The 26,669-nt window shown below is 38.1% G+C and overlaps 1 protein-coding gene across 44 annotated transcripts in view; it reads right to left on the reverse strand.

Moving 5' to 3' along the window:
• Positions 1-9,653, reverse strand: part of LOC18440454 (Pseudouridine synthase family protein) — a 104,669-nt gene extending 95,016 nt beyond the window's left edge. For 27 of the 44 annotated variants that reach the window (XR_016061245.1, XR_016061244.1, XR_016061240.1 and 24 more), the window contains exons 1-6: positions 9,373-9,651; positions 9,223-9,280; positions 9,012-9,039; positions 8,794-8,840; positions 3,553-3,643; positions 2,997-3,183 (exon numbers count right to left, since the gene is read on the reverse strand). Coding sequence is in view for 32 of the 44 variants with exons in the window: in XM_088874507.1 (XP_088730633.1) it covers positions 2,997-3,183; positions 3,553-3,643; positions 8,794-8,840; positions 9,012-9,039; positions 9,223-9,280; positions 9,373-9,544 (583 nt within the window). In the remaining 12 variants the exon portion in view is untranslated. Of the gene's footprint in view, positions 1-2,996; positions 3,184-3,552; positions 3,644-8,430; positions 8,841-9,011; positions 9,040-9,222; positions 9,281-9,335 lie in introns of those variants that run through there. The other 17 variants (XM_088874506.1, XM_088874505.1, XM_088874502.1 and 14 more) reach the window with 9 other exon arrangements.
• Positions 9,654-26,669: the final 17,016 nt, after the last annotated feature.

Genomic DNA, 26,669 nt, shown 5'->3' on the forward strand with positions numbered 1-26,669 from the left:
TAGGAATGGAACTTGAGACGTAATGCTATGAAAACCCAGCTACTACCGCCTTGACCCTAGCAATTCCTTTGTTCTTGTAATTTTTTCTTTTAAGTTAATTCTATTTTAAACGAAGTTTCAATTTGTTTTCACTTTTCAGGTTTTGATTAGGTGAAGATGTCTTCTTCTAGTTCTAGCAAACAAACTGATTCGGGGAGGAAATATGGCACATGCCCTAATCCCAATGATAAAAATTGTGTGGAGTGCGAATTTTGTAAGAAGGAATACAATGGAGGCATTAATAAGCGGAAGAACCATTTAGCCGGTATGAGAGGGGATGTGGCCCCCTATATACAATTCCCTACAGATGTTAGGAAGGAGATGTTGAATTATCTAGGAGGGGTCAAAAACAAGACAGAAGCGGCAAAGAAAAAACCTCGAAGATAATCCCTAGGTCAATAGATATTTGGGGAGATAGCGTGGATGATAAAGTAGCTCAAGAATGGGGCTCTATTAATACGCCATTGGATATAGGGCAGAGAAGACCCAGAGCACGGGGGCCCATGGATACTTATTTTCCAACCCCTACTCCTGAGGTTGAAATTCGCGAAAAGGGCATACAACTATTGAAAACCGGTACAAAAAAGAACAAAAAGAAAAGGTTGATCAATATGTTGCAAGATGGGTCTATCAAGGTGGCACTTCATTTAATGTCACTAGTTTGAAGAGCTTCCAGATCATGATGGAAGCAGTGGGCAATATGTGCCACGATATAAAGTGCCATCACAATATCAACTCAGACAGCCCTTGCTTAAAAAAGAGGTGGAACTCATGAATGAATATTTCAAGACTCACAGAGACATAAGGGGTAGATATGGAGTCACTAAAATGACTAACTCATGGACCTATATAAGGGCATAGGAGCATTATGAATTTGTTGGTAAATTGTTCAATGGGCACAATGTTTCCAAAGTCTATTGACGTGTCGGACAAGATACATGATGAAGATTTCATTCTTAGTTTGGTAGAAAATTGCATCGAGGAAGTCGGAGAGAGCCATGTAGTCCATTGAGATTTTTTAATATTATAGTTTAGAGGTGACAGCTTTCTGATAGTTAGGTGGGTTAACGAACTTGTGATTATTGTGTTGCTGCCGAAATGCAAGGTGGGGGGGCAAAAATTGAGTACCAGCCCTCAGAAAAGGGTGAAGGGATATTTATCCGTGGAAGAAGACAAACTTGAGTCCTCCTCTTGATGGGGGAGGGCAAGAGGTTACAGCTTAGCTAAAAGATAAAGGATTATGATATTGGAGATAAGAGAGGAAGAAACTTGAGGAAAGGTAAAGGTGGCGGACAAAGCAGCACAGATGGGAAAATCCTTGCTTGGTTTGGTAATCCATTAGCGTGATTAGATTCTATTCTCCCCAAAATCTCTCCTGTTTTTTATGGTATTTGATTCTCTTCTTTTTTATGGTCTTTAGAGGAGAAATTCCTCAACTCTTTCTGTGGACGGGACAGATTCTATAACTTTAGCTCAAGATTGGGAGAGTCACCGCAACAAGTTGGAGCTTTTTTTTCCACTTGCATTTTGGTGCTCCCATTTCCAAAATCCCCCTACTTCTACCCCATTAAATTGACCATTCCTAAGCCCTAGGAACATAGCCAACCTTCTTCCCAAACCCATCTCCCATACCCCGACGCCCCCAAACGTTAAATTATCCAAAATATTACCTCAATCCCTTCAAACCCTTCTATTATCCTTGCTAGACCTGTTAATCCGGCAACTCCAATCCTTTAACACACTCTCAAACAAAGCCTAGTTGTTTCCATAATCATATTTAGTCCTATTCTATGTAGAATATGGATTCCCCAATCTCTATTAGAACCAAGAGAGCTTTAAGCAACCAAAAGGCTGCTGTCCCATGAAGTTTGTACTCCCAAACCTCCTAGGACTTCTATTTCTATTACGAATACCAACTCAAGTAGGAATTATATAGCAATTAGGTAACCCAACTTGATTAGGACCCCAATTCCGATCATAATTCCTAACCCAACTAGTATTCCTAATCTAATCCTAATTCACTTTAGCCATCTCCAAACAAGCCTATCAAAGGTTGTACGCTCATATGGGGTCCAATTACATTGGTCCTCGATCATCAACCATATGCAGTTCTTTTTGTCTTTTTCTTTCTGTTTTTTTTCCAAAAACTGATGACAATATATTAATATATAATATGTTTACAAAAGTATCCCCCAAGAGGTGGGATGTGGCATTCCACATGTCGGGTGCTCTCCAGAACTGTACAATATATAAAATACCATTAAGACAAAAAAGGTGGAGCCATTGCATATGATAGCATAGAGTTGTAAAGAACTAGACAAAGGAAGGGAGAAGTACAGAGAAAAGGAGAGGACGTAGAGAGAAAATAGAAATAAAGATAGAAAAAAGTACAGAGAGAAAGTAGAGTAAGTAGAGAGAAAAGAAGAAGTAGAAGGGAAGTAGACGAAGTAGAGAGAGGAGTGACAAGTAGAGACAGAAAAGGAGAGGAAGAGAGAAAAGATAGCAAAAGAAAGAAAGGATGGGACAGATTTCATTAACTTCAGACTTGATGAAATTACATTGTTTTTTAGTAAAATCAATTTATGTTAATGCGACTCTTGCTTTTCCATCAACTAAAGCATTCCATCATTCTTGAAATTTTAAACGAGAGATAATAACAGGATGTCTTTTCTATTTATAATAACCAATAACAGGTTATATTATACTTAAGTATTATAAATCCAGAAAAAATAGAAAGAGATTCCACTGTCCTTTAAATAATTAGGGCTTTAGGAAAAGGTGATTTATGCTTCCTCTAAGTTTCAAAGTGATTTTTTTATTTTATTTTTTTTCATAATCAGATAAACATGTTTAATATGCACAATTGAAACAAGTTTGGCATTTGAAAAATAATACAAAAAACTCTATCATGAACTCAAGATCGATAGGCAATTCAATCCATATCTGCTAATGCATACCAGATGTTCCCCTTCCCAAACGATGAACGGGAATGGGATGAGTTACTTGAGAAGAGGAAGTTAACCTAAGTGTTTGTGAGGAACAATATGGTCCATAAGTTCGCCATTGAAGTTGTGATAATACTGTTCTCTGTTGGAAAAGTCCTCCAGGAAGAACTTGCAAACCTGATGGCTTATTTACAGCAACCTGAAGCAATAAGAATCACCATCAAGATGACAAAGCAAATGTGCCTTAAAAACGAAAGTCAGAAGTAAAATTCATAAAATCACATTTACATGGTAATATTTTCCCTAAAATGTATGCATTATTGGTGATCCACCCACTTTAGAATATGCATCTCATTTTACAGAAAGGCCTGGACTCTGAGTAATACAGTATCATAAAGAAAGAGCACGGGCATAGAACACAGTTTGGGAAAAGAATAATACGTAGCTTGCACTCATGACAGTGAATCAGTGTATGTATTCCCCACAAATTATAAATAACATATGAAGATGTGTTTGAAATGATATATACTCATTCCATGGATACACCAGCAAGAATGGGAATGATTACCATATCAGAATCTTCGAAGAGCACATCCAGCATATAGGGTGCATCAAGTTCTTTCCAAGGAATACGGTGATATAGCAAATTGGACCCAATGCTTCAGGAGACAAGAGAAATCAGCATGGTTCCTTTTAACAGAAATAAAATAAAACGCAAAAAAAGCTGAGATATCTACAATGCAGCAAAACAAGTGAAAATGCCCGAATGGCCTCTCTCGAAAAAGAATATATGACATTCTTCATTCCTAGTCAGAATATGGGTGAACAGAGTAATAAAATTTAACTCTTTTTTAAGATATCTACAATGCAGCAAAACCAGTGAAAATGCCAGAATAGCCTCTCTCGACAAAGAAATATGACATTCTTCATTCCCTAGTCAGAATATAGGTGAACAGAGTAATAAAATTTTAACTTGAGGTTAACTTTTACTGCTAAATGATAGAGAAATGACATCATTTAACAATAAGGGCGCATTCATTTCCTGGAACTCTCCACTTTGGAAGCCGAAACTTCCAGAAAGCAATAGCACTCCCGCGTTTGATTAACGGAAGTTCTATTAGGGAGGGCTGGATTAATGCAGTCCGACTTCATGGAACCAATTTCAGATCCAACTTTCAGGCTTTAGACGCATTTTTGGGCCTGATTTCTCAAAACGATGACAAAGTTGGCTTTTAGATCATAGTTCTTACCCGCAGTTTCTGAGATTTTCGACGTCCGAGCAAAAACTAGGCGTACACGTAGTTAGGGTAATTTTCAAGGTTATTTTTAGGATGAGTTCAGCAAACTGGCGCTGAGAGCATAACCAAGATGGACATAGGTTTCTTTCAACCCTCTTGACACTAAGGGTCTCTTTTCTACCCTATATTGTGGGGTATGCCACAATGCGGCAACACCCTTTTGTGGGTTGGGCATGCCTCTAAAGAATGGCCTAGGTGTTGTGCGCCACCCAAGGCCGGTCTAGGGGGGGGGCGTGCCACCCAACTAGAGAGCTAGAGAGAGAGATCACATGGAGGGAGAGAAGAGAGAGAGGCTACAAAAGACGATGGGAAATTGGTGGGTGACCCTCTATTTCTAGTAGTTTCTCAATCTTCTAATAGGATTGACCTTTGACCAAGGAGTCCTAGGTGATCTGAGGTGAAGAGAGAATTAATCCAAGCCATCCAATCCCTAGAGAGCTAGAGAGAGAGAGATCATGTGGAAAAGGGAGGAGAGAGAAAGAGGCTAGAAAAACTGATGATGGGGAATTGGTGGATGACCCTCTATTTATACTAGTTTCTGGGGTCCAGGGTAAGCCATCTTCTAAGAGGATTAAACTTTGACCAAGGATTCCTAGGTGATATGTGAGATGAAGAGAGAATTAATCTGAGCCATCTAATCTCTAGATCAGCCATCATAATTAAGGCATGAATCCTAGAACCATTATCCCTTGCATCATTGATCCTTCTCCTCTTCTAGTTTCACTAGAACTAGGTTTATTTATAAAATCCAAGTTCCATTAAGATTAGGACTTTAAATCTTCTTGAAACAATGTTCTTTTAGAAGTCGTTATCCTTTATAAACAAAATATTATTTTCCTTTTCAAAAATAAAATTATATGAAAGGATATCTTATCCCTGTTAAAATCCTCTCTCTCTTTGTAAGTTTATCCCATAAGGAGAGAAGGGGGTAGGATAGCGTGAGGCGTGAATCCCACATGGGGCACATGTCCCACACAAAAGTGCGGCCTACTCACGTGGTGGGCCCTAGCCATTGGCCTGCCATGTCGTTCCCACATTTTTTCTTATACGCAGAAAATTTTAGAAAAGAAAAATAAGGACTTAGAACAATTTTATAAAATAAAATGAATTTCTAATTGCAGAAAAATATTTTACTTGAATTTACAAATTCAGAGGCCATAAATAAAATTTGGAAAAAATATTTTTAGTATCTCCTAATTTTCTATATCACAAATAAATCCTTCTAGAAGAGGAATGGTATTTGGTACTAATAGGACAAGAATATGCGATCTCTAAGGAACTCCACCTATGCTAAGAATTCTTGACCTCAAACCAACCCAACAGGAACCATGACCCCCAATTAATCGTAGGGGCTCATGATTGGCCCATTAAAGCTAGCTAATAAATAGCAGGGACACGAATCTAATGAATGCACAGTGTCACGATAGTGCAAAATACTCTCTTCAGCACATGCACAACCTTCCCAGGCTGCTTCCCAAATTGAGCTATCATAGTACACACCATACAATGATTGTCGAGGATTTGACCATTGCCTTAACAAGCCTCCAACCGCATGCAGGAGATCACAAGCCTCCTAGCTTACAAACATCATCCCTTGACATTTCTCCAACCTCAACAAGGGATAAACCTACTATGAAACCCTAAATGGTTAAGCCATATGCCCACGGCCAAGGGTTTTGAACTTGATTCCAAGCCTAGACCGCTCAACTCAGGTTAGTCATCTAACATATTATAAAATACCATCCTGGTCAACTACAATCCCAGTAGAGTATATATCCACTATGATAATGATTTTTACATGATCTAAGGCCTTTAAAAGCCACAAACCCCAACAAAGTTGTGTCTCTCAAAGCCCCCAAAGATCCAGTACAATTGTGCACAATGGCAACAATAGGAAGGCATGGCGATCATGCCCAAGGTGGTGGAGCTATACCAACACAAGAAGATAATGGAAACTTGATAAGAAGATACAAAGAATTAGTGCAACATGTGGATCACCACACCCACTTCGAAATGCAAACATTGGTACTCGTTCGCAGGTACTTGTCAAAAATCTTATTTAGAGATCTACAACATTTAAACCAAGTATGTTGGTTTCCCTAACCAATTTCATCAGAAAAAGAATCTAAAGGGCCAAATATTGAGTTTTAAGTTTCCAATGTGATTTTTAGTGAAAATTAAGGACAGCCAAATTTGAAACATTTGAATCAATTTCTCAGCACGCATATCAAGATCCTTTTCTTGAGGTTATCTTCTCTAACTGCAAATAATCTTTGAGCCAACAAAGAAGAAGAAGGTACAATAAGAAGGTCGTTATAATACTAGAAAACATCTTAGCCTACTTCAAAACTCAACGGGGAGTTTTCTCCCACCAAGGGAGTCTAATGTAGAACAAGATGCTTCAAATTTTAAAATTTTTATTATTAAATAGTAGGATGTGCATTGGGGATTTTAAGTGTTTGGCTTTAAGTTTTTTAAAGTTTTTCAAGGCTTTAAGGGCTTTTTGTTTTTAGGATTTTAGGGGTTGTTCGGAAAAATAGTTAGAACGCTTATGGAAGTATTTGTTTTATTTAAGGGTAAAAGTGTCATTACTAATTTTATTTCAGTTAGAACTTCCATTTCAATTAGAATTAGAATTTATTAAGTTCTAAATAAGGTCTTTTATTATAAATAGAGATTCTATTAACGTTTTCCATTCAGAGTGAGTTTTGAGATCTTAGTTTTGGTATAACCAAGGCAAAGCTATTGAAGCCTTACTTGTATAGTATAAGGTGGGCACCTTATAAAGACCTCACCTTATTATATATGTCATAGAACATTATATTCATCATCATCCAAGCCGTACCCCAATGATTTGGGGTGGCTACATGAATCTTGTTCCTCCATTCTTCTCTCATAAGTTCAGGATTGGCTGCTTACCTAAGGCAACCCACCTCCTTTACCCGGGCCTAGGACAGGTTAGGGGAAAGTTTAAAGTCCTCGCCCTTATTATGCCATCATATAACACTATCGTATATACTATTATTTCTGCTATATTATATACACAATATAATATTATATAAAATAATACTAAGTTACACACTTTTCAAAACATCCCCTTTGAATATATATTATATATAGGCGCCTTGGTCAAGAGGCACCCTACCAGTCGGGCAAGGCATTAGGTCCTAGCTGCCTAGGTGGCCGAATCCGCCTTTTTGAACATTGGTCATAGGCTCGAGTCATCAACCAACTGATTCATCAAATGAAACTTTTCAAAAATAGCTGACAAGCATACTTGTATTAAAATGCATGCCGTTATACATTTACATAATGTCATACAACTTGAGTGTGACTGATTTCCTGTTGATCGTGGCCCACAACAACCACGTCATACAATTCAAGCAGAAAGGCAATGATGTGAGAGTTTCCCATGAAAAAAGCAATCACCAAATCTTCCCTTAAAACAGCCAAAATACCAACACATTTCAGTTCCATAGCCAAGTTAAATTAGTCTCCTAAGTGAAGTCGGAAATATTTTGAAGATAAAACTCAACATCCCATCATAGCCAAGCCCAATAGCCCTCTGATCTTCAAAAGCCCCAGCATTCTACCGCTAATTGAATTACCTTAACCAACATTTCTACCCAACATCATACGCCACAGTACCCTTTAACTTCCCTCTTCTTCCACTATGAATGCCGGCACCAATGCTTCTAGCTAGGGTAGCTAGCAGAAAGTCAGGTCATCAGCTTCTGAGGCCCCTCAAGCCCTGACTACTCAAACAACAAAGATGATAGGTTCCATAGAGAGAAAGTAAAAGCTTGACAAGCTACTGTTTTACGGCACAATGAAGGGAAAACAAGTAAAGGAGCTCAAAAGCGAAGCATCGGGGAGAATTTGAGTGCGAACTTGAGCAGCCCAATGACCATGCAATAGGATGCACATCCTAGGAAGAGAAGTAGGTAAATTTGAGGAATATTTGAAACGAAAAGGATAAGATATCACAAAAAAGTTCAACAAGCTCTATTTTCGAGTCAGCTGGAACTAAGTAAAGATGCACCAAGAAAACCTCCTATCATGAAGATCAACATTCAAGTTTATGATCATGTTTGGCATATATCTCAGCAACAATCTATAGAATTCCCAAAACATGTCCCCAAGGTTACCATGATTGAAGATGATGGTCATGAATATCAATAGGACTGATGTAGGATCATTCATCAATCCTTCCACAAAAAAATTGAAGATGATGGTCATGAATAGCAATAGGGCTGATGTAGGATCATTTGTCAATCCTTCCACAAAAAATATAAAAAATCATTTGTCAATCATTTCATGGAACGGTATGGCAAGCCATAAACAATGTGAGATTATTAACATGCTGTTAAGTAACAAGCAGACAAGGAAATAGGTAAAAGGAAAGACAATACCCCTCTGCATATTAATATTTCGATGTGGATATCCCCAGATAGAAATGTACAGAGAGGTCTACATGTATGGCAAACAGCGAGGGAAGTTATGACGCAAACCTGAGAAGTGTGTCTGGGTTCGTCACAACTTTGTTATCAATCTTAATCTGCATGGCAACAAAAGAAGAAGAAGAAGGAGGAGGAGGAGGAGGAGGAGGAGGAGGAGGAGGAGAGGAAAGAGAGAGAGAGAGAGAGATACAGGGACTAAGAATACAAAGGGCCGCACAATCTGCAATACAGTTCTAGGGATGAATCCTCAATTCCTTTCAAAAACCAACCTGTTCGTTGCGTATCCGCTGGAGCCATCTGCAACAGGATGAGGAGAAAATCTCTAAGAAGAAAACCAATTGTTGTTATTAAGCATTTCCTCACGAATTGACATTCATGGTGAGTAACCAATACTCAAGTTCATTAACAAAGTACAGTGAAAAAGAAAAAAGAAAAAAGACAAAAACCCAGGCAGGATGATCAAGAACTTAGAGTACCTACCCTTCCAATGGAGCTGAATCAATGTACTTTGAAGAGTAGAAGCCGATGAGAGTCAGAGCTACAGTTAGAGAGCGAAAGAGAGAAAATGGAGATTAGGATTGTAGAAACCTAACCAAATTGTTTGTGGAGAGAGAGATTCGTAAACCAAACCAGCAGGGTTGTTGGACTTGATAGTATCAGAGTAGACTATCCCGTCGTTGAGTTCAGGCCATGGATGTCCAAACCGCTCTCTCACTGTATCGTAACTGTGGGTCGCCATGAAAAGGCAAAATAGCGCGCTTCCCCGGAAATTTGCAAAGGGTGGAAATATTTCCCGAAGCATAACCCGATGTTTTAAATGTAAATTTGCTCGAAGGATGGAAATATTTCCCGATGTTTTAAACGTAAGACTGGGTCGGACCGACCGTCCATCTTGTGCCGAGCCATATCGTCCACTCGACATAATGCGAAAATTTCCTTTTTCCAAAGACGGACTTGATTTCTATTTTTACCGTGGGGTGGGGGACTTCTCTATTCATCTACGAAATAAAAACTTCTAATTTTTACTATTTAAAAATTTTAAATAAGACTTAAAATGCTTACATCAATCTAAAAATTATATTTGGAAAAATATATCCTTACTTTTTATTCTTAAGTTTCATTTCACAATAAACCCAAGGTTTTAAAAGATATCTTGAGGCATAAAAATTGTAGATTTTATTGCTTCTAATCCCTTGAGCTAATTTTTTTTTTTATATATAAATGTCATGAACTTTTATTAAAACAATGTTTCAAGAGCATAAGATTGCAAAGATTGGATCAAATAGTTAGAAACTTGCAAAAAGGAAAGAGAAACACCATGTTTAGCAAGCCCATCAGCAACATCATTGGCTTCGAGCATGGTGTGGCCAAAGCTTATCATCAAATTAGACCAGGCATATAGGTCTTGAATTTTTAACCAAATAGTAAATAGGGACTAGGGGATCTTTTGCTCTTTTATACACCACTTGATAACATTCAGGAAATCCCCTTCAATTATAATATCACCAATGAAACCTCTGTCGATGATGGTATGAAGGGCTTGAAGGAGAGCAGCCAATTCAACATGATTGGTTGTTGTAAACCCACAAGGACCGGAATAAGAAAAAAGAACCGATCCAAAATTATTGTGAAGATGCCTACCAACACCTGCAGGCCTAGATTTCCAAATGCACTGCCATCAAATTTAAGTTTGAGGCAAGCTTCTAGAGGTGCAATCGAAGTTCTAAGGCGACGGCTAGAGCGAGAAGATGAATGAGCCAAAAATTTCAGATTTATATAAATATCAGCCCGAAGAGCACCCCATCCTTCAAACGTGGAAGAAAACCAATTCCAAAGAGATTGTAAAATGAGATTTTTTACCCTTTCAATACTCTGAGACACCCCATCAAACGTTCTCTTGTTACGTTCTAACCAAATCTACCATAATATTGCACTTCTTAAATTTCCAAATCACAACTCCTTTTTTTGGTAATCCAATGGCAGAAAGATGGTTAATAATGTTGATGAGATTCAAAGGTTTCATGAGGAAAAAACCCAATATAGAGAAGGCCCTGAGCAATAAGCTAGAGGCAAAAAGACACTGAAGGAAAAGATGATAGCAAGATTCTTCATCATTTTTTCACATCAAGCAAATGTTTGGAAGAATTTTACCTCTCTTTTGCAGATTGTCGATTGTTAAACATCTCCTTTGACATGCAACCCATAGGAAGGCTTGGATTTTAATTGGAATTGGTCATTTCCAAATGGAACCCAAAGAGGTATCAACACTACGGACCCTACCATAAAAAAGGAGCCTATACACTTATTTGACAGAAAAAAAATCCATCAGTTTCTGATTCCAATATGACCAAGTCTTCGACATTAGAAGAGATATAAATATGTTCAAGTTGTTGGAGGAGATTATGAAGCTGTGAAATAACCATGTCTGATAGCCTATTGTAGCGACGTCTGATGTTCTAGACCATACAATTAGAGGGGAAAAGAGAAATCAACTCTGAAAGTTTTGCATCATGTTGAGTAATTCTGGCAAAGAGGTCAGGATAAGTAGAAGAGACAAGTGCATCACCAAGCCATTTGTTGAACCAAAAGAGAGTGTTATCTCCATTGTCAATATGCCATTGGATGTTGCAGAAAACAATATTTCTGCAGCTATAAGTATCATTCCCAATCTGTGAAGTGAATTTGCGTCCTCTACCTTTTTTAATCGAGTGGGTAAGATGATCGAAATCATATTTAGCAATTAGCACATCCTTCTAGAGATGAAAAAAGTCTTGAAAGATTCTCCACCACCATTTGGATAGAAGCGCCCAGTTAACAAATTTAAGCTTTCTGATACCTAGCTTTGATTACATACAAACCTGATCCCAGTTCACCGAATGAAACTTGTTGTGGTTATCCTCTATATTACCCCAAATGAACTTTCACATTTATTTTTCAATAAGCTTGATTACTTCACTAGATATTTGTAGGACTGACATAAAGTAAATAGGAAGGTGTGCATAGGTGGATTTAACCAAAGTGATACGCCCACCAAAAGATAAAGTTTTGGTATTCCATAAGTCGAATAAGAGGGTCCCAAGCTGCATGAGTAAGCTTGCGATAAGAGATACAAACCCTTAAATATTTAAGGGGATACTTCTCAACTTTGCAACCCAAAATTAAAGCAAGAGAATCCAAAAGGCTATTAGAGCAAAAGATGCCCACAATTGAAGTCTTATGGAAATTTACATTGAGGCTCAAAGCTAGCTGACAACATAGGAGGAATATGCTCAGATTATGTATTTGCTCTTCACTGGTATCACAGAAAATCAGGGTATCATCTGCATATTGCAAATACGAAATAGTAGGCCTAGATGAGGAAACTTTAAAACCTGTAAGAAGACATGCATTTACAATATTATTAAACATCAGGCTAAAACCTTCTGCTACTAAGGTAAAAAAATAAATAAATAGAGGGTCTCCTTGTCTAATGCCCTTAGAAGCTTGGAAGAACCCATTAGGAGATCCACTAATAAGAACTGAGAAATGAGCCGAAGAATGCACCACATAATCCAAGAAATCCATATGACACCAAAACACATTCTTCTCATAATCTCACTGAGCACTTGCCATTCAACTCTGTCAAAGGCATTCTCCATATCCAATTTAATAACTACTCCCGGTTGCTCATGGCGATTTCTAAAGTGAATGCATTCCTGGGTAATAAGAATGTTATATGTGATCATGCGATCTCGAATGAAGGCTGATTGTTCATCAGATATCATAAAAGGGAGAACCAATTTAAGTCTCTCTGCTAAAACTTTTGCAATAATTTTATAAAGACTAGACAAGAAACTAATCGTCCTAATATCTAATTTAAACATGTTTTTTTAAGCCAAACAAATCTAAAAAGACATGCTTTTTTCTAAAATTCATCCTCCCAAACTTCTAGAGAGAGAGACGGGCTTCATGGAAGAGTAAGTTTATCGGGAGGATTGAGAGGTGTTTGGAGAAATGCGAGAGGAGAGAGAGAGTGAGAGACCGAAGAAGAGAGAAAAAGATAGAAGTTTGGGGTATATAAGTGAACAGAGAGAAAGGATTGGGTTTAGAAAGAGCATGCCTTTCTCACATTTGTTTAGGTTAAAAACTAACTTTAAAGTGGCCATGGGGTTAGAAGATATCTTTTGAAACCTTGGGTTTATCAAGAAATGAAACCTAAAAATAAGGGGTATGGAGAAATTTTCCCATTATATTTTTATTATATTTTACTTATAAAAACATGAATTCTAGGATGACCTAGTCCAAGTTCCAAGTTTAAAGGGGAGTTGGACTAGACCCCACCACTTTTGGGTCGGTAGGCAATTTTTTTAGCAGGGGCTTAACTCTAATTTGTTTATCCTACCTAACCCCAATGTGCACTTACTCTCTCAAGTAAAAGAGCCACAAATGCAGAGTTTTTTAATCCATAATTCTAGGATATACTTAATCCACTGATATAATTTTTTCTAAAATAAATAAATTTGCATTCTTAAAAACTTAAATCTTAAAGCATTATATCGAGGTTCGTGGCTAGTCTAAACATGTTACATCTGTAATATTAGTTACTAGTTGTTCTAAAATACTCCAACATTGGGGAGTGAATGGAGGAAATGGTCCCATAGCGTGGAGTCTTTCATTTTTATTGTTGTTTGGAAGACCATTGCTACATGAGAACCTCATTATAGCTTCTACCTTTCATCAATGTCTCAAAATCCCTACCTAAGCAGGAATTGCCAAAGTATGTTCTCTTCTATCTCCTATTCTAATTCCTAGGATAGGAAGGGAAAGGGGGCCAAAGGTACCAAGGCTAGGGAAATCCAAATGCTAGCTTCGACCATGACAATTGACCCATGTTATGCTCATATGCCATCGACCCAGTTTCCCAAAGGATAAAAAAAATTGTATTTTTAGTGAGCTCCTCGAGTGTTCTAAACAACATAATTGGATCTTCTGAATCCCTCACTCTTCTCCAAAGCTGAAAGGGGCTTTCATGCCACCCCAGCTTCGTATTTGGAGGCATTCAAAGCCTCGATCTCCTTGACATCATCCCTTTTTTTCAGCCAAAAGTGATCTTGTACTCTCCATCAATGTAGACTTCTTCTTCCACGGTCTGATGCTTACACAAAGAATGCCAAGAGATCAAGGACCATTTTTCCACCAAATATTACAAATGTATATGATTAGTTCAAATCCAACTTAGCTATATTCACCATCGGCTCTAAAGAGCCGAATGAAATTGGTCTATTGTCCCCTTACCACTGGAATCACTGGAAGGATGCCAGTGACACTTCTGAGTCCTATAGCAAAAAAAAAAAAAAAACGGATCAACGCATGGTATTTATTTGAACACCTTGTGCATTTAACCCTCAATAATTTGCATTCAAGTCCCATAGGGGTAACATCAAAAAACCCAAGGAATATTCATAGCGTAATGAGGACCAAAAACAAGATAAAAATCCATAAAAAATCAAAACTTATCAAGATAGCCCATTAACAGTGTAAAACACAAAGAACAACAAATTGGGCAACTCGAACGAGGGACATGGGGAACAAGAAGCTGAAGATCTCTCTCAATGTGGGAACTTATGTCCCACGTTGAATTGTTCAAGAAGAGATTCGACGGGAATCTAGTGGCTACGGTCGAAGAAATCCAAGAGTAACTAAGATTGGGTCCTCTTTATCACCCAAGGAAGAGGAAAAGATGGTCATTTTCCTAAAGGACTATAGGGACATTTTCGCATGGTCCTATAATGATATACTTAGATTCTAACCTGGTTGAATGCCACTTAGTATTTCATGAAACGGGGCAAAACTAGTAAAACAAAAGCTCCAACGCTAGAAATTCCATCGCAAGTTCAAAATCAAGAAAGAAATTGATAAGCTCTTAGAAGTAAAATTTATCACTCCCTTGACTATCCAGACCAATTGAGGAAAATTGTTTGTTGTACCAAAGAAGGACGGGAGAATTAGGATGTGTATCGACTACAGAGATTTCTCAATTAGTTGGGAAAAGGCTTTGGCAATAATGATGATGATGATGATGATCAAGTATAGGGATTTAAACAAGGTTGTCTTAAAGATAATTTCCCATTGCCAAATATGGATGCCGTAGTCGACAACACTATGAGTCATGAAATACTGCCTTTATAGATAGTTTATCCGGTTATAATCAAATCCTCTTGATAAAAGGAGACTAAAAAAAACATCTTTCATCACATAATGGGGAACATATTCCTATAGAGTCATATGCCCTTTGGCCTCAAGAATGCAAGGACACCTTATCAACAAGCTATGACGACCATCTTCATCATCTAATGCATATACTATAATGGAAGATTACGTGAACGACATCATAGTCAAATGAAAGACTAGGGGCGACCACCTCACCAGCTTAAAGTTGGTCTCCGATGGACTCCAAGAACATCAACTTAAGTTGAACCAACATAAATGTGCTTTTAGAGTCAAGTCTAGTAAATTGTTAAGCTTTATAGTATACCAAAAAAGCATTGAGGTAGGCTTTATAGTATACCAAAGAAGCATTGAGGTAGACCCATCAAAGTTCAAGGCTATCACCAGAATACCACCACCCAGGAACATTTGTGAAATCCATGGGCTACTAGAAGGATATAAGCCATAAGGCGATTTATATTACAATTAGTAGATAAATGTATACCATTTAATTGATTACTTAATAAAGGTATGCCATTTGTGTGGGATGTCAAATGCTAGGAAGCATTTGACCAAATGAAGGATTACATATCAAAACCTCCCATCCTCAATCTACCTGATCCCAACAAACCCCTCTTCTTGTACATTACTTTGAAAGATGAAAATATGGGGGCTATGTTGGGGTAATATGATGACTAAGGAAAAGAGAAAACCATACACTTCATCAATAAAACCACGACTAACTATAAAACAAGATACATAGATGTGAAAAGCATTGTTTGATACTTGTGTGGGCAACACAAAAGCTAAGGAACTATGTTTTGTCTCATTCCATTAAGTTCATCTCAAAAATAAACACACTCAAGTATCTGCTCAAGAAACCAACCCTTAATGGATGTCTGAAAAAATGGAAAATATTGCTGAGCTAGTTGGACACTAAGTATGTCATGCAAGAATATTGAGGAGGCAACTTAGCCAATCATATGTCGTCATATAATATCCAATTAATACAAATCTTCATGATGAGGACCTCTTTGCTATTGAGGATCCAACTTGGGAATTATATTTTATGGTGAGAGAAATGAGCGTGGTACAAGCATAAAGGGATCATACCCATGCTCACCCGAAGGAATCATGATGCCAATAATCATAAGGCTGAGTTTTCCATGCACAAACAACATCGTCGAATATGAAACCCTAATAGCTCACTCTATAATGCCCTTGAACTATGAATTCAACAATTGCAAGTTTTTGGTGACTCTTTGCTTATTATAAGTCAAGTCCGAGAAAAGTGGAAAGTCAAAGATGAAAAACTTCAACCCTACCAAGAGAAGGTGGAAAGCTTGATTAAATATTTTAGGCAAGTAAGCTTTTGGCACGTGATTGAGGAAAACATATGGTTCGCTTACACCTTTGCTACCATTGCCTCAATGCTTGATATTCCTCAAGAAGTTATTTTGCCACCATTATATATCAAACACAAACATGATCCTTCCCCACCAAAAAAAGAAAAAGAAAAAGATCAAGATAAAGAAGAAGGAGAGGTATTTGTAGTGAATTCAAATATGGTAGTGAAAGCAAAGTGTGGGTCCAAGATGTATTGGCCTACTAAAAGATGGCATATCCTGATGGTGCCATCAAAATAAATAGAGAACCTCTGAAAAGATTTCGAATCAATTTTCTAGTGATGGGCAATTATCTGTACAAGAAGTCTTTTGATAGAGTCATCCACATATATGTTGTAAGCCAGAAATCAGCCTAGTATTAAATGGATTACATAATAAGGGATGAACGTTGGGGCAACTATCCTAGCATAAAAGATCAAGTACCACAGATATTATTGGATCACTATGGGAGAAGACTTTTGGAAGCACGTCAATAGTGAAAGTTGTAGTAGTGTAGAATTCCAAAGTATAAGTTAAAAAATTCTCTTTGTTTTCTTTATTAATAACTATAATTTCTACGTACAATTGCTTACTAGAATTCAGAAATAAACCTACTACAGTCTAATATATTTAAATCTTACTACAAAAAAGAAAAAAAACTTCAATTGAAAATGAACTCGTACTTACAACTTGGGAAACAAATAGTACTCTGGAACAACAAAAATAAATAAAACTGCGAAGACTTACTAAAATATTGCCTAGGGTTACCCTCTTAAGAGTTGGCACCCCCACACCCGATCACTTGACTGATGGTGCATTTCATATTTAGATCATGTTGAATTCATAAATCAGAATGGGGAAGCACCTTTGGAGCATCCTTGTCCGAAATCAATGGGGCTGGGCATGCTCCCTTCTCTCTCCTTTGGTTTAGTTTGAGTGGTGCATCGCACCCAATGTCTTTATAGAGGTGGCATGCCAACTAGAGACAAGAGAGAGAGAGATGACATGGAGAGGATAGAAAGAGCATGAGAGAGAGGGCAAAGTGTGTAGAGAATGGGGCCAGGGAGGTGCTCCAATCAAATTATAATTCAACATTATTTAAAGAATATATTTAGGTAATCTATTAGGGGAGAGAGAGAGAGAGAGAGAGAGAGAGAGAGAGAATTTGAGTCATCAACCCCTGAAATCAGTCATCACGATTGAGAAAGAATTTAATGAACCTAATCCCCCCGAATCTTTGACCCATATCCACTTCTAAATAAGATAAACTTCTAATTTGATTTTAATTCATATAAAGTGGGCATTCTAGTCCGAGTAGGAATCATAATCCAAATAGGACTCCAAATGCAATTAGGACTCTTTAAATAAATAATATTTTAAGAAAATTATAAAAAAAATATACCTTAATTTTTGGAATATAGTCTTCCCGGTAAGGGCATCATGGTCTATTGAATACCATGATGATCATAGCTAGTTGTAAGTCAAATGTAGTTTTGAAGCATCACGGTACTTAAAAAAAAGTGAGGGTTTGTTTCACGATTCTAATTTAACCGTTATACCTTTGTCACGGGGCAAAAGAACTCTTATGACCATCATGGCTTTTTAAGTGTCATGAGGCCTCTTAACAACTATCACGGCTGTTTAAGTGTTGTAATGCCTCAAAACACTAAATCGCTTATGACCATCATGATAGTGAGTCTACCATGATGTCTTTGTGGTTCTAGGACTACCATGAAGATTATTTTGGTAAAATAAAAAATAAAAAATGAAGAAAATGGGTATGAATGGGGTTTTAAAAAGTTTGAGGTTTCTTTCTAATGATCCAAAAGATATATTTTATATAATTTCTTTAATATTTTATTACGAATTTGATCAAACTAGGAAAAATTGTCCAATTCAACAGGGTTACATGACTTAAGTGTTGCAATTTCAACAAATTTATGTGATTAAAAATATTCTACCGATATACAATGACCCTTTCCTCTAGAGTTTCTCAGTTCTAATGCACAATGATTATGTTTTGATTAGTGCAATAACTTACAAGTCCCAGGATCATGTTACAGTGTTCGAGTTGAAGAATGTTGCTGGACAAACAAACGTCAATTTCATCTTAGCACATTTTAGAACTCAAGGACGAGTTTTCTCCAAATAGGGAATGATGGAGGGAGAAAATGTTAAAATATGTATATTATAATTTTAGTTTTAGGATTTATTTCTAGGGTTTTTAGTTTTATATGGATTCTAGAGTTTTTATTTTTACTTTCTATTTGATAAGTACTATTCACAAATATTGTTCACGGGTACTTTTCACAGGGGTAAAATTATTATCACAAAATTTAAGTTTAAGTTAGGATGTATAAGTTATTGCAATAATTGTATGGACATGTAATGTCTTTGAACAATTAATTATAATATATAAAGTGTGGGAAGAGCGTCAACTCCACATGATTCTTAGAAATTGAAAAAAGAGGAAAGCTTAGGCTTTTGGAACCCTAGCTCGGGGTATGGAAAATAAACCTATCGTTTCTTTGACTTGTACTTGTGTTTGGCTGTTCCTTGCTTATTTTATTGTTCCCTTGAATTTTTCTACATTAGATGTGTATATATGTACATAGAGAGAGTCGACCTTGCACTATAGTGACATGTGTTTGACTTGTTCTTAGGGTGGAAAGGGTGGACTGTAATTCCTATTTGGGGACTGTGGTTCCACTATTTATTAGCTGGCTTTAACAAGTCAATAGTAAGCTCATGCATATCATGCGATGGTCATGATGAGGATTTGGTCCTTCTCCCTTCAGACCTACCAAATCACACACCATGGTCATTAAGGCCCTTGGCCAACTCCCATGGGTATCTCTTCAACCTCATCAAAGGTAAATCCTGCAAACTATTCTAGGTTGTGCTATACGCCTAAGTGTCATAGGGTTTTGGATCTCAACTTAGCCTAACTCGTAAAGCCTAGTTTGAGTCTTGGAATCAATGTTGCCAACTTCGGCCCCTCTAAACCATAATCCTTTGGTCCCTCTCGATCGTAATGGCCACATAACTCCAACAACTCTTATAGCCATTTATTTTAACCTATTAGTACTAGTCCCTGCTAGATATTATATTTTTTGTATTCATAATATTTTTTATAACTTTTAGAAAATTTTCAAAATTTTAAAAATCATTTTATGATGTAAAGTCCTCAAAAGGTATTTTCATTGTGTTGTTTGTAATGAAGGGTATATGTGGGGCCCTTAGATCCAACCCCACATGTGTACCACCCTCATAATATCACGAGTGGGCCGTGGAGCCCTTAGAGCCCACTTATCTCCCATGGGGGTTGCATGCCTATGGTCCTTGTTTCAAAAGTTTGATTTAAATTAAGTTTTAAGTTAGACACATAATCATTGAAAGGAAAAAATTTAAAATAAGATATTATGTGTCCTACATTTGTAGGAATTAATTTGAAAATAATATTATATTTTAAATCTTACAATTTTAAAAGAGATATTTGGTGCCTCGATCTCGTCGGGTTGTGAACGACCGCTCGGGGACCCGAATTAGGTTCTGCTCAAGATCGCTCTCTCGGGACTGCGACACATGTGGCACATATACGAGCAGGATACCAACTAGTGAGAGAGGATTGTGTGGTGTGAGGTGGGACTTACCTCACGTTGGGTCCGTGACACGCTCGGGCGTTTTGCATGGGGGCCCTCTTAGATCACGAATAAAGCCCCCTAAGCCTGAGGCTGGTTCGGCGTCAACTCCCTTGACACACACACATCTAAGACGTCAAGACAAGCAGGTCAGAAGACCCTGATTTGTCATTAGGTGAGTATATGTATGAATGGGTGAAGGTAAAAATGGGGTGATGGTATTATGGAGTCCATTATCAATTTGGCATTCTTACAATGTCATCTTAAAGAAGGACTCTATGACGATGGTGGAGATGATAGTATAAGGATCAAGGGAGGGAGAAATGTTAAGATAAAAGGAAAATGAGGGGATAGAGAAGAGAAAAAAGGAGGGTGACAAATGGAGAGAGAGAGAGCAGTAGGAAGAGAAAGTGGGGGAAAGAGAGGGTGAGAGAGAGAGTAAGTGGGAGAGGGAGACCGAGGGGGAGAGAGAGAGTAAGAGGGAGTAAGAGAGAAAAAGAAAGAGAGTAAGAGAGAGTGAGGAGAGAGAGAGAGCAAAGGAGAGAGAGAGGGAGAGTAAGAGAGAGAAGGGAGAGAGAGAAGAAAGAGAGTAAAGAGAGAGGGAAGAGAAGGAGAGAAAGAAGGGGAGAAGAGAGAGAAAGAGAGAAGAGAGTTGGGGTCAGCGACTTAGTCGGCAGTCCCACTTACTGTGAGAGAGAGAAGGAGAGAAAGAAGAGAAAGGAGAAGAGAAGAGAATGGAGAGAGGGAAGAAAGAGGGGAAAGAGAGAGAGGGAAGAGAAGGAGAGAAAAAGAAGGGGAGAAGAGAGATCAAGCTGACGGCTTAGCCGTTGATCCCACTGATAGTGAGAGAGAGAAGGAGAGAGAGAAGAGCAAAGATATAAGAGAGAGAGAGAAGAGAAAGGAGAAGAGAATAAAAGGGAGAGAGAGGAGAAAGAGGGGGAAAGAGAGAGAGGCAAGAGAAGGAGAGAAAAAGAAGGGGGAAAGAGAAAAGAAAGAGGATAGACATCGAGCCGGTGGCTTAACTGTCGATCCCCTTGACTATGAGAGAGACAAGGGGAGAGAGAGAAAAGAGAAGAGAAGAGAGATAGAGAAGAGAATGGAGAAGAGAAGAGAAGGAAGAGAGAAGAAAGAGGGAGAAAGAGAGAGAAAAGAGAAGTAGAGAAAAGAACGAGAGAAGAGAGAGAAATAGAGATCAGGCTGGCGGCTTAACCATTGATCCCACTGACTGTGTGAGAAAAGGGGAGAGAGAAAAGGGAGAGAGAAGAGAGATCAGGCTGACGGCTTAGCCGTTGGTTCCATTGATTGTGAGAGAAAAGGGGAGAAAGAAGAAAGAGAAGGAGAGAGATCGAGAGAGAGAGAGGGGAAAGAGAGGGAGGGAAAAGAGAGGGAGCAAACGACTTAACCATCGACTCGGTTGAGCTGGGTTAGAGAGGGAGAGAAAGAGAGGGAGCCTACAGCTTAGCCGCCATCTTGGTTGAGCTAGGAGAGAGAGGGAGAGGCCACCGACTCTGTTGAACCAAGAAAGAGAGAGAAGGGAAAGAGCGGGGGGGGAACAGAGGGAGCTGGCGGCTTAGCCACCGACTCGATCAAACCGAGAGAGAGATAGAGAGAGGGAGAGAGAGAGAAGGGAAAAAGAGAGGGAGAAATGGGAAAGAGAGAGAGAAGGAAAGGAAAGAGAGAGTAAGAAAGGAAAGAGAGAGAAGGAGAGAGAAGGGGAGAGAGAATGGAAAGGGAAAAAGAAGAGGAGGGAGCCGGTGGCTTAACCGTCAGTTCAGTTGGGCGAGAGGGAAGAAGAAGAGAGAGAGCAAAAGAGGAGAGAGGGGAAAATAGGAGAGAAGGAAAGAGAAGAAAAGAAGAGAGAAGGAGAGGAAGGAGAGAAGAAGGGAAGAAATCAAGGAGAAAGAGACGGAGAAGAGAGAGAAGAAGAAGCAGAGGAGGGAGCTGGCGGCTTAACCACAGGCTCAGTCGAGCGAGAGGGAAGAAGAAGGGAGAGAGAGGCTTAGTCACCGGTTCATTCAAGCGAGAGAGGAGAAGAAAAGAGAGAGGAAAAGAGGAGAGAAGGAAATAGCAAAAAAGAAGAGAGAAGGATTGAGAGGAGAGAAGAAGGGAAGAAGAGAGAGAGGAGAAAGAGAGGGAGGAGAGAGAAGAAGAAGCAGAGGAGGGAGCCGACGGCTTAGCCGCTAGCTTAGTTGAGAGAGAGAAGAGAGAGAGAAAGAGAAGGAGAAAGGAGAGACGGGGAGAGAGAAAAAGGAGGAGAAAAAGAAAGAGAAAGAGAGGGGAGAGAGAAAGAGAGAGGAGGAGAGGAGGAAGAGAGAGAAGAGAAGAGAGAGGAGAAGGAGAGAATGAGAAGAGGGAGAGATAAAAAGAGAGAAGAGGAGGTGGTCGTCAGCCCGGTCAGTCGTGGGAGAGAGTGAGAGAGAAAGAAAGAGAGGAGAGAGAGAGAAGAGGGAGAAAAAGAAGAGAGGGGAGAGAGAGAAGAGAGAAAAAGAGAAGAAGAGAGGAGAAAGAGAGAGAAAGAAAGAGAGATTACCTAGTCGGATCCTTGGACCGGACCGGTGGCTAGGTCGGAAGTGGGGAGTCCCAAATGAGAGGTGAGAAGTTCCAAGGGTAGTGCCTTAGGGGAAATTTGTTCCCTCTCCTCTCTTGGAATGAAAAAGGGGTAGTGAAAAGTATTGCCAACCAAAGGAAACTCAAATTGAAAACCTTAAGCTTAAGGGGCAAATCTCATTAATTTCTCCATTTTTGAACTTAGGGTTACAAATGCTTATATGGAGCTCCCCTTAAAAACAAGGGTGGATGCTCAAAAATAACTACAATTGCTATAAAATACATCTTTTATGAATTAAATTTGAATCCCGTTTTTGGGGCAAAATGACGATTTTGCCCCTACCCACAATCTTCCAAATGGCAATATGGTCCCCAAAAAGTAGCCATGAACCATTATGATCTTTCGAGGTTTGTTTCGAACCTTTCGGGTGAAAAGAATGCCGCAAGAATTACAGTCTCGGCGAGACGTTCGTTGTGATATATCTTTTGATCCTTAAATCGAAGCATTGAGCTCTCGGCAAGATTCGTCAAAAGATGAGAAATGTGTAATCTTAGATCTCGAATCTTGGCCATTATTTGCCCTTTTTTTATCGAATTTTTTATCTTCGAATGATGGGGAAGTCGTCACGATCGTTTGGTGACAAGAATGGCTCGATTTGGTGCTCAAATCGCCACTTGCCGAATTAGGGAATTTGTTGGAATTTGGATTCCAATCATCGAAAAATGCCTCTTTTTCTACCTTAAAATGCAACGTTTCTGGCCATTAATCATGCATGATGCTTACTTGAATCGAAGCCCTTGACCTTGTGGTGGAAACAGACCCGGTTTCAAGTCGATCCGACATCTGGGCTTCATGATGTGGCCATTTGATTGAAGGGATCTTCTTCTTCCAAAAATCTGCAATACACGAGTTTTCTTACATGACTTATCTATAATATTTCTCCCATCTCGGGCCACGCCATGGGTCATGCCACATATCAAAACGTGCGCGTCGACGAGACGAAGATCCTCATGATATTTGAGCTTGATCCGGCTTAAGATAAAGAAGAAATGACCCTTCAAAGGTGATCCATAAATCTCATTACGCAGTTTTCATTTAAAAACTGGTTCACTGAAGGTGCACCAGAATAGTCTATAACCCACCCATTTTAGGTAAGTTGGCCACATAATGGTCCAGAAGCATCTGAATGAGATGAAATTTGATATCTAGGGGTTTTCAAACTTTTTGAATCCAATGGAAGTGGTTTGGTGCTCATTTGAAGCTTCGGTAACATGGATGTAGTTAAAAGGTGTATTTTCAGCATGTTAGAGGCTACAACTGAAAATCAGTTTTGTCTCTAATTCGCCTCAACATCGTTAGATTGCGACGAAACTTGATGGATGTTCTTAGGGAGTGAAATACCACCTCTTCATTCCTTTTGGGGCCTATCTATTGTCTTTCACAAATTTGCTTCAGATCAGGGTTTATTTCGATAGTGCGTCCATGGTCCACATGCGTTTTGGTACCTGCGAACCTAGGTCACGATTGGTTTCCTCCTTATTCACATCAGGGATACAAGTGTTGAAAAATACCTTAAAACAACTTGCCCCACTAAATGTTGTGCTTTGAGAGAAGCGAGAAGGACAACATTCAAAATCAAAATTGGTCATTCGGCTTTCATTTTTCTTCTCAGACATCGGCATCGGCATGACAAAAAAAGGGGAAATTGTGTCAAGCTTCTTCCCTGGGGGATGACCGAGGTGCTTAGATGACTGGGGGCCTGGCTTAAGGGGATGTAGACCTAGTGGCGTTAAGACTTTTGGAGAGAAGAGACATGAACTACTGGTGGGGGTGTTGCTTAAGTGCTTTCTTCCCACTTCAGAAGTCCTTTTTCTTTTAGTTCCAACAACGGAGGGCCTTGCTTAAGGGATTGTGTAACAATCCTAAACTTCAAAAAAAAAAAAAAAAAAAAAAAAAAAAAGGAAAGAAGAAAATAAATTTTTAATACATGATGATTCGTTTGAACATGATGGTCCTTAGGGACCATCTCTACTTTTCAAAGCTTTTTGTTTAAAAGCTTTGTTGCTTCCTTGCTCTTGCCATGTCCACTAAAGGACGTCGGCTTTAAGCGTTTAAAGCGTAAGCTAACGCTCACACCTGTAACGTAATAAAAGAATAAAATAATATATTAGTAGAATTTAAATTCAGAGAGGTGAGGACTCCTACCTTAGAAAACTTATGAGATTTTTCTCTCTGGTCGAAACACAGTGAACTCCTCTCTCTAGCCGAATTTTTATCGGAAGCTCCCTCTCAAGTATTTGTGGGTATGTGACATCGTCTTCCTGAAAAATAGTCTGTTTTTAATAAATAGTGATATTTCTGTCTAGGATCTTTATTTTATAAGTTTTGTGTGTAAGTGACCTCATTGTCTCGAAAAATAATCCATTCTTTTTAAAAATAAAATAAAATAATTATTTCTGCTTATTATCATGAATTTTAGGCGCGATAAATTTTATGCGCACGTGACCTCATTATCTTGAAAAATAATCTTTTTAATAAAAATTGTGATATTTTATCTACGTTAGAAATTTTGAATGCTGTAAATTAAAAAAAAAAATTTATTTATTGTTCTTGTCTATTGTTAGAAATAAATGTGATATTTCTGCTTTTAGTAAAATTGTGATATTTCTTTCTACTGTTTTGAATATTTAGACATTGTAAAATTCATGTGCAAATGACTGCCTTATTCTTTAAAAATTGACATTTTTGCAATTGATTATAGTATTGTTGTGAAATGTTTATTTGTGGATTGATATCCCATAAATTGTGATAATTCCGTATTCTTGAATTTCTATAAGAGTTTTTTTATACATATTAAATTGGCAATTATGCTAGAATGCCTTTACAAACTGCTCCCTTTCTAAATTTGAGCCCAAAATATTTGATTGGTTATTTTTGAAATGTTATAGAGAGTGACTGTTATTAATGGTTTAAGTGAAATTCATATTAATGATTTCAGTGATATGTTGAGTACATGGTATTGCTGCTTTTGAATGTTTAAAGAGATTTAGAAATAATTTAAGTATGCAAATGGACTCATCCGGGACGCCGGTAGAGATTAAGTGAACCTACCCGGGACGTCGGTAGGGATGAAGTGGACTCATCCGGTACGCCGGTGAGGTATAAGTGGACCTACAGGGATTAAGTGGACCTATCAGGGACGCCGATAGGGATTAAGTGGACACATCAGGACGCTGATGGGGTATATAGGTGACCTACTTGGGACGCCAGTAGGGTATTTTGTGAAATCCTTTGAATTATGCACTGCCGTTAAAGTGTTATGTGCATTTCAATTATTCGGATTATACTTAATTATGCATTTATTGAAAGTCAAACTTTTGATGCATTTCTGTTAATAGATCTTCTGTTTGAAAATATTGATATCTTTCAACCGTGATTATTTTTTAGAATTATGATGATCACTTACTGAGTAACCAAACTCATCAAACTATGGTAAACATTTTTCAGGATAACTGCTGTTTCATTTGAGTACTCGTCAAGATACACTTTGGGAAGATATTGTAGTTGTGCTTAAACTTTCTTTTGTTACTTTAAAAAAAAAAAAATTTGTCATCGTAAATTTGTCCTAAAAAGAGATGTATATATATATTTTGACTGCCACATCTCAGAAATATCAGTATTATAAATTCTTGGGATGTGACAATTATGGTATCAGAGCAATAAGTTTAAGATTCTTAGGAAATTTAAAAATCTTTTTCAATAATCAGATACACAAATTTAGAGGACAAAATTTCTTTAAGGGGCGAAGAATGTAACAATCCTAAACTTAAAAAAAAAAAAAGAAAAAAAAAAGAAAAAAAAAGGAAAGAAGAAAATAAATTTTTAATACATGATGATTCGTTTGAACATGATGGTCCTTAAGGACCATCTCTGCTTTTCAAAGCTTTTCGTTTAAAAGCTTTATTGCTTCCTTGCTTTTGCCCTGTCCACTAAAGGACGTGGGCTTTAAGCGTAAGCTAACGCTCACACCTGTAACGTAATAAAAGAGTAAAATAATATATTAGTAGAATTTAAATTCAAAGAGGTGCGGACTCCTACCTTAGAAAACGTATGAGATTTTTCTCTCTGGTCGAAACACAGTAAACTCCTCTCTCTAGCCGAATTTTT

The sequence above is a fragment of the Amborella trichopoda genome, chromosome 8, assembly GCF_054954075.1.
Source record: "Amborella trichopoda isolate Santa Cruz 75 chromosome 8, AtrichopodaSantaCruz75HAP2 v2.0, whole genome shotgun sequence".
NCBI lineage: Eukaryota > Viridiplantae > Streptophyta > Magnoliopsida > Amborellales > Amborellaceae > Amborella > Amborella trichopoda.